The 8,173-nt window shown below is 32.7% G+C and overlaps 1 protein-coding gene across 1 annotated transcript; it reads left to right on the plus strand.

The window, feature by feature from the left end:
- The first annotated feature begins 262 nt into the window (after positions 1-262).
- LOC120259999 lies at positions 263-1,305 on the plus strand. The gene is made up of 2 exons (XM_039267446.1): positions 263-547; positions 622-1,305. Exons 1-2 carry the CDS (start codon positions 263-265, stop codon positions 1,303-1,305), a joined length of 969 nt encoding a protein of 322 aa, XP_039123380.1.
- Positions 1,306-8,173: the final 6,868 nt, after the last annotated feature.

Here is an 8,173-nt window from a genome sequence, read left to right on the forward strand (position 1 = left end):
ACACTTGTGTATTGATGGTCCTTAGTTTATTACTTTGATGTTGTTATAGTTTACTAGTTATATTTATTGTGTATCTTATTACATGTATAGCATTTTTTTCTATTGCATTAATTTTTTGTAATGTAAATAATATATTGTGGTCCATATTAATATCATACTCATTGTTATATATTTATTTTTTGATGTAGTTAAAAAAATGCCAAAGAGAAGAACAAGTGCAAGCACTAATGATGGGAATACCACATGCATATGGACCGTAGTGATGGACGATGCTTTGATAGATGCATATTTGCATCAACAAGCAATGGGGAACCGAGTTGGAGGAACTTTCACTACACATGCATTGGATAATATAGTGAATGAGATGAAGGGTAAATTTCCCGATAAACCAATAGACAAAGAAAAATTGCAAAATTGCATGAAAAATATAAAAAGACCATTTAAACGATGCTATGACATTTTCAAAAATGGAATGAGCGGATTTGCTTGGAGTCCAACAACGGAAATGTGGAATGCCGAGCCGGAGGTGTGGCAACACCTAATTGAGGTTTGTTTATTTGTTCAATATAACATATGCGTGATTATATACATGACATGCTATTGACATATTTAAATGTATAGGTTAAACCAGAAGCCTCTGAATGGATGAACAAGAGTATTAGGAATTATGAAAAATTAGTTCAACTTTATGGCCAAGATAGGGCAACTGGACAACATGCCGAGACCGCGTCAGAGATGAGAAGAAGAACACTTCAAAATTCGGGAAATACATCACGTAGCCCTTATTCGGTGGACACAATCAATGATATTGACTTTATGGTTTCCCAAAATGAAGCAAATTTGGAGAAATTGTGCGAGAATGAAAATATACCTTCACATGATAATGAAGTTGAAGATGAAGCTTCACCACTAGATCAACCATCACAATTTGAGACTCCAAGTTCTTCTAGGTCCAAAAGAGTTAGAAGAAATGACAATCATGAAGATGCAGACATGTCCATAGCTATTGCGTCAATAGCTAGTGCTCTCGTTCAATCAACTAAGACAATGGAGAAAACAAACACAACAATAGAAAGATCCACAAATGTGCTAGAACAATGTGTTGCAAATCGGGATCCACTTAAAGATTTTGATGTATGGGATATGGTTACAAACATAGGAATACCACACTTTCTCCATACCAAAGCATATGTGTTCCTTGTCAATGACCCAAAATTGTTAGAAAGTGTGATTAGATGCCCGGAATCGCATCGCAAATCGGTGTTGTTGGAGTTAATGGGTCATCATCATGGATCACAAGACTGAAAATGGAAGGTTCATAATTTTTTTGGATATTTATATCTTCATTTGAACACGAAAGTAATTTATTTTATATAATTTGTTTTCTTAGCGTATTGTTTTATTTATTTTCTTTTATGTTATTAGCACATGAATTTAATTTGTTTTCAAATTTTTTCCAATTTATCAGGGGCAACTATGGTGGTTACTACATCATTTCAATGGTTTGTTACCCAATGTTTTGTGATGTAAGAACTTGCCTTTTGTTAAATGAAACAATGTCAAGTGTGGGATTATATTATATGGGCTACTTTGTTAATTGTGAACAAATTATTGTTAAGTGTGAATTTCATTTTGTAAACTATTTTTTTTTGTAGACAAATTTATATTAAGTGTTCATTACATTATGTCGACTATTTTGTTAATTGTGTAAATTGTTGAAATTCTTTGTTTTTTTTATGTGAACTTTGGTGTTCATTAGACTTTGTTCATTGTGTAAATTGTTCGATTTTTTTTATGTGAAATTTGGTTTGTATCAAGATTTTGTATTTGAAAAGTTTTATCATTTTATTGTTATGACATAGTTTTAATAAATAAAAATATATTATTAAAAATTTATGTTTGATATGTATATATTTTAGCATTCAAAGGGTCTTTTTCATAATTTTAATATATAACTTTACCTTACATTACTTTCAAACCAAGCACAACATGGCTCATAAACCCTCATTTACTCTACCTTTGTCCCAAGCAAGATATGGTTTACAACCTCATTTACCCTACCTTACCATACCTTACCATACTTTATAAAACCTTCCCAAACCATGAAACAAGCAAAGCATTAATTGTCTATGTGCAGTGCTCAAAGGAGGACGGCAATATTATTTTTTAGTTAGCTTCTTTAGAATTATATATCATGATAAAAGAGACAAAGAAACTTTATACAATGTCTCATAAATAGGATCACCCACTAAAAAGAAAATCCACTAATAAGATAACTATAAAAAAATGAATAGCACATGATTAATAGTCCAACAACACAAAGTTATTATTTATAATTTATTCTAAAAGGATCTATTGTTATCTTCCTTTATATTAATGAGCTCTACTAGCTTCCTTATCAATACATACTATTAAAGTATATGTATAATCTGCTCCTAAAGTGATTAAAGGAACAATTTAAATTTTTTTATTGCATTTAAGATTTTATTTATATTACTTATGATATTAATAATTGAAAAACTTTAATTGCATTCATTTATTTATGCAATAAATATCCAAAAGACCTTTGAAATCCAAGATATATAACAATTTTCATTGTAGGAGTTGTTTAATTATATTATTTTTTATACATGATATTATTTCAAAACACCTCACAATTTTAAAAACTCTGATGTGAAGCCGGGAAGAATGCCTAGTAAATATAGTAAGTTAAGGAAAAACATTTTAGAGATCTCATTCATAACATTGAGACATTAACTTTTTAGAAGTTCTTGTACTGTTTTAATATTAAAGGAAGGATAACATCATAATTAATGCTCCAACCACACAAAGTAAGTTGGTGTTATTTATAATTTATTATGAAAGGATTTGATCTTGTTATCTTTCTTTATTTAAGTTAATGAGCTCTAGTAGCCTCCCAGTTAGTGTAATAAATTGAAGAAAAATGTTTAGCAAATCCCATTTATAAGATTGAGACATTAACTATTTAGAAGCACTAAGCTAACATCCTATGGTTTTTAATAAATAGCGTAATAAATGTTAGTGTAATAAATAGTTTTTAAAATGAGAAATAGAAATTCTAGGTTGAAAGTACATAGCTTATGGAAAGGCGAAGCACTAAGCTAACATCCTATGGTAAAGGTTTAAGACAAGGAGACCCGGTTTCCTCTTTTTATTTCTTCTAGTCTCCCAAAACCTCACTACAATTCTTAATCATGACGTAAACATGAGGTTGATTCCTTATTTTGATTATCACTTTATGTTGATTTTAATCACCTTATGTTCCCGATGACCTAAATATTATTACCAAAGCTTCTAGGACAATGGCCAAAAAATGTGAGTTATGCCTTAAGATTTATAAAGGTTGACTAGCCAAAAGCCAAATTTCAGTAAATTCACTATCCATTTACCCACTTGGGCCAATAATACAATTGTTTCACCCATCAGGTCAATCCTTGATATGCAATTAGGTCATTATCCTTTCAGATATTTAGGGCTTTGGATTTCTCCTAAGAAACTTACCATTAATCAATGTCATTATCTTGTTGATAAGGTCTCTAATTATCTTAAATCCTGGAATTTGTCCAAAATCCCTACTGTAGGTAGATTGACACTTATTAATAACTCCATGATGTCAATTTCCATCTATGCCTTGTTTTGTTACCCAATTCTAGATACTACTCTTGATGAGATATCCAAGATAGCTAGAAATTCTTTATTGGGAAAAAGGTTGTAGGAACAAGGGCATCCATTATAAAGGTTGGACAGTTACTACGTTAGCTAAAATTGATGGGGACTTGCTATTCAAAACTTGAAGAAAGTTAAAAACAACTTTGATGGCCAAAAACAATTTTTCGGTCCTTAACTCTATTGATAAACACTGGGTTAATATTTTCACTCTCAAATATGGACAGTTTGCTATCTTGTCCAACTCCTTCCATGGTGCCTCTTCTTGATTTTTAAAATTGTTCTGTGAATTTTCTCAAGAGTTGAAACCTCATTTGTGAATTAATGTGTGCAATCCTTGTACAATTGATTTTTGGAAAGATCCTTGGGGTTTTGATATCCCTCTTTCTTTCAAACCCGCTGATAAGTGTCTAAATGTAGGTATTTTTCTATATGTATTTTATACACTTTGCATGTATTTTATTGAGGATTGATGCCCGTTTTGTGCTTAATCATGTACTATTTGCTTTGTAGGGTACGAGAAAGCTATGGAGAACACGAGGATATCATTTGGGCGAAAAGAAGAAGAAAACAGTCCTAAAATTACTGTAGCAGAGTTATTGTAGCGATGTTACTGTAGCAAACACTATAGTAACAGGATTGTCTGAAGCTGCCTATCCAGAACTTCATGCGGCCCCCATACAGCCCGTATGCACCCCTGTGTGAAGCGAAAATCTAGGTTTTGAGTGTCATACGGCCCCCATACGGCCCATATGCTGTGAAGGGTATAAATGCAAATTTCTGGGGCACAAATGGGAGACTTTTGGACAGATTTTGAGAGGGCTTCTTGGGAGACCTTGGGCAACCTTGGGAAGAAGAAGAAGGGCAAGGAAACGAGGAGATCATCTAAGGGCAAGGTCAAAGGCTCCCAAGGCAAGAAGATATCATCATTCAAGGAGGAGATCGACAACCATTTGAAGGAAGGAGACCCGCAGCTAGAGGAAGCGTTATTGGGCATTCCTTTGGCGGGGGGAAGCGTCATTCGGCACATTTTCTACCTCCTCCTTCACCATTTCATCTAGGAAGTGTCATTTATGAGTTTACTTTGTGTTTTACTTGCTTGCTCATGATGACCCCTCAAGGGGATCCACATCCATAGACCTTTGCATTACATTGTTAATCTTGCTTGCTCATTGCTTGTTCTCTCTAATTTGTTGGTAATCTTGTATTTAGTTTTAATTGCATCTAGTAGAGTAAATTCCATCACTTAAGATTGTAGGCTAGATAATAGGTGGAGAAGGAGTAATAGGAGATCCTTAGCCCCGTGGAATACGATCCTCGTGTCTTTACACGAGGTATTACTTGGCGATCCCGTACACTTGCGGGGAAGCAATCACCCGCCTATATAAGCATGGATTTCATGTGGATTCTTTTAGTTTTTCTGACTTTCTCTCTAATAACTCTCCTAATTGGAATGATCTTAGAATGTTTCTAGGTAACCATTTGGATTGCGGCAGATTGTACAAGATTTTCTTTGATTTTTCTAGTCCAAATCATTACGTTTGATAACCTAATATTTCTTCTTCAAGAATTTCAAACATTGTTTATAATTTTCTCAATCATGATTATTCCAATATAGGCTAGTTGTGTAGGTAGGCAAAAGATTTGGTGTTTTCATGTGGCTTCAAGAGTAAAATTTTCCTTATGGAGAATGCTGCATAAAAGGATTTCTACATTTTCTTGTTCTTATCACTTAAACATTTTCCCTTGCAGGTTTTGACCTTTTTGTGAGCTTGAAGATGAAACCATTGATCATGTCCTATGGAGATGCCTAAAAATTAGGGACAGATGGAACATGATTGCCCCATATGTGGGAGTGGATTTTGCTTTAAATGATAATTTTTCTAAGGGTTTTTGGCTACTCAAAAATTAGAATACAAGTCGTAGTAATCACCAAATCAAAGCTTTGATAGGTTTAAATGCTTGGAGGATCTAGCAAGCTAGGTGCAACTTAGTCTTTAATAATATTCAACTGAACACCTCCTTTATCTTCACCCAAGCAACTCAAGATTTGAAGGACTTTGATGCAGATGTGCAGATTAATCTCAGGGAGTTTTTGCCATCTATTTATTCTCAAAATTGTGTTAATGTTTTTTGTAATGCATCTTAGCTAGACTATAATTCTAATTGTTGACTGGGCTTTATAATTGTTTCTCATAAAAGCTCTATTTTCTTGGCAAGAGCTTTTTTTCTAGTTATACTGACTCCAATGTTAAGGCCAAATTTGCTACCATGTAAGTTTCTTTGAGACATTTTAAAAAGAAAAACTCGTGCCCTAATGCCATTTAGGCCTCGTTTGGATTGCCTTTTAATAAAAGTGCTTTTTTAAAAGCACTTTTGGAAAAAGTACTTTTAGAGTAAGTTAAGTGCTTATGTATATTTTTTTGTTTGGATGTAGTAGATTCACAAGCACTTTTTCAGTTGTGAAAATGTTTGGATGTTTATTTCAAAAATACTTATATAGCGAGAAATTACTAAAATGCCCTTTTACTGAATTATGATAATAACTCAATAACTTAATACATTACTCACATGCCTTAGTTAACAAATAAATAATATTTGTCACTATTGTTATTTTCATAATTTAATGTATTATTATTATTATTATTATTATTATTATTATTATTATAAGGGTTATTATGATTGTTGTTGTTATTTTTTTTGTTGTTCTGATTATTATTATTATTATTATTATTATTATTATTACATTATGATAATAAATATTCAACTAATAATTTCTACAATGGAGGAACAATATTGTTAATTACTAGTACAATAAAAGTCACATTAAATAACATCTTACAAGTACATTGCATATTTTACCATAATAACAACAACAATATTAATATGCTCTAACAACTACAACAACCAATACAACAATTAATAAACAGAATACAAATGGTTTTTTAACACTCACAATAACCATAACAACATTTTTACAAACATTCCAAAATCAACTTGTACCTTGATTGGAGAGTTGATTCCGAATAGTGTTTCTAACTCTAATCATTTGTTATGTGTCTTCATTGGTTGGTTGTTGCCATGAACTTTCACCATCATCCTCAAAGCCCAATTCTCTTTCTTGGAATTGGTTAATGTCTTCAAGGCCCTCAAGAGCATCTAAATCATTGTTTCCCATTCTTCGAATATAATTATATAGAGCAAAACATGCCCATATAATTTGAAATTGTACCTTCATTGTGTAAGTGGTCATATTTTGTAGGATCCTCCATCTCGCCTTACAAACCCCAAATGTTCTTTCAATAACACTCCTCAGACTAGAGTGATGATAGTTGAATACTTCATTAGGGGCCTAAAAGCACGAGACAACTTAAATTGTGGAATGTGATATCTTGCACTCTTATATGGGCCTAGAAACCCTTTCATGGTAGGATATCCAGAATCCACAAGGTAATATTTTCCTACAAAAAAATACAACCAAAAGATATAATTAAAAAAATATGAAAGTAGAAGTAGAAATTAAAATTTATTTTAGTTAATTATGAACCTTCTGGTGGTTGAGGAAACTTCATAAATGGATTTCGTAAAACATCAAGTAGAATACGTGTGTCGTGCGCCGATCCCTCCCAACCGATAAGTGCATATGTAAAACACATATTGAAGTCACATACAGCTAAAATATTCGTTGATGTGTACCCTTTCCTATTCATGAACGGGATTTGTTTGTCAGCGGGGACATGAATTGCCACATGTGTTCCATCAATTGCTCCAATGCAATCTTTGAAGTAAGGCCAATATCGATCATCACCATGGATGTGCTCCTCCACATCTCTGAAATTCCTGTCTACTAGTCTAATGATATCATTTCCAAGTTTGTGGACAGCTTTCAACACTCGATGAAACTGTCGATGCACTGTCTCTCCAGAATGTTGAAACCTCTCTTCCACGTTTCTACAAGTAACTCCTTGTCCAATTGTGTATAAGAATATTAGTATTGCTTCTTCAGCTGTGACATTTCTTGTATGTTGTAGACCATACTTTTGAGTAAGCTCAGTCACCAAAAACCTAAATACAGACTTTTGCATACGGAATTGCTCAAAAAATCGATTTGCAGATCCATTCAGTATCTCATTTACCCACATGTGACCAGTCAAGGAAGATGTTCTTTTCTCATTCTTTAACATTAACTTCATATATTGATATTGTACAACTGGCACCTGCATATATCCTTCCAAGTAATTCACGTGAGGCATCCAAATTGCTATCTTCATCTTCTAAATCAGATATCCTCTCATTCAATTCTGTATCTAAGTCGGACACAAAATCCATTGTCTAGTTATACCTACATAAACCATAAGAAATGATAAATACGATAAACATACATGGCAAACATGTAACAAAAAAAATTCAATTACATAAACCATAAGAAATGATAAATATGATAAACATACAAGGCAAACATGTAACAAAAAAATTTCAACAAATC

Source organism: Dioscorea cayenensis, chromosome 5 (genome assembly GCF_009730915.1).
Source record: "Dioscorea cayenensis subsp. rotundata cultivar TDr96_F1 chromosome 5, TDr96_F1_v2_PseudoChromosome.rev07_lg8_w22 25.fasta, whole genome shotgun sequence".
Taxonomy (NCBI): Eukaryota; Viridiplantae; Streptophyta; class Magnoliopsida; order Dioscoreales; family Dioscoreaceae; genus Dioscorea; species Dioscorea cayenensis.

Coding starts and splice junctions, on each gene's coding strand:
- LOC120259999 (XM_039267446.1), top strand. CDS start 263: ATGGACGATGCTTTGATAGATGCATATTTGCATCAACAAGCAATGGGG. Junction 548..621: donor TGTGGCAACACCTAATTGAG/GTTTGTTTATTT, acceptor TTAAATGTATAG/GTTAAACCAGAAGCCTCTGA.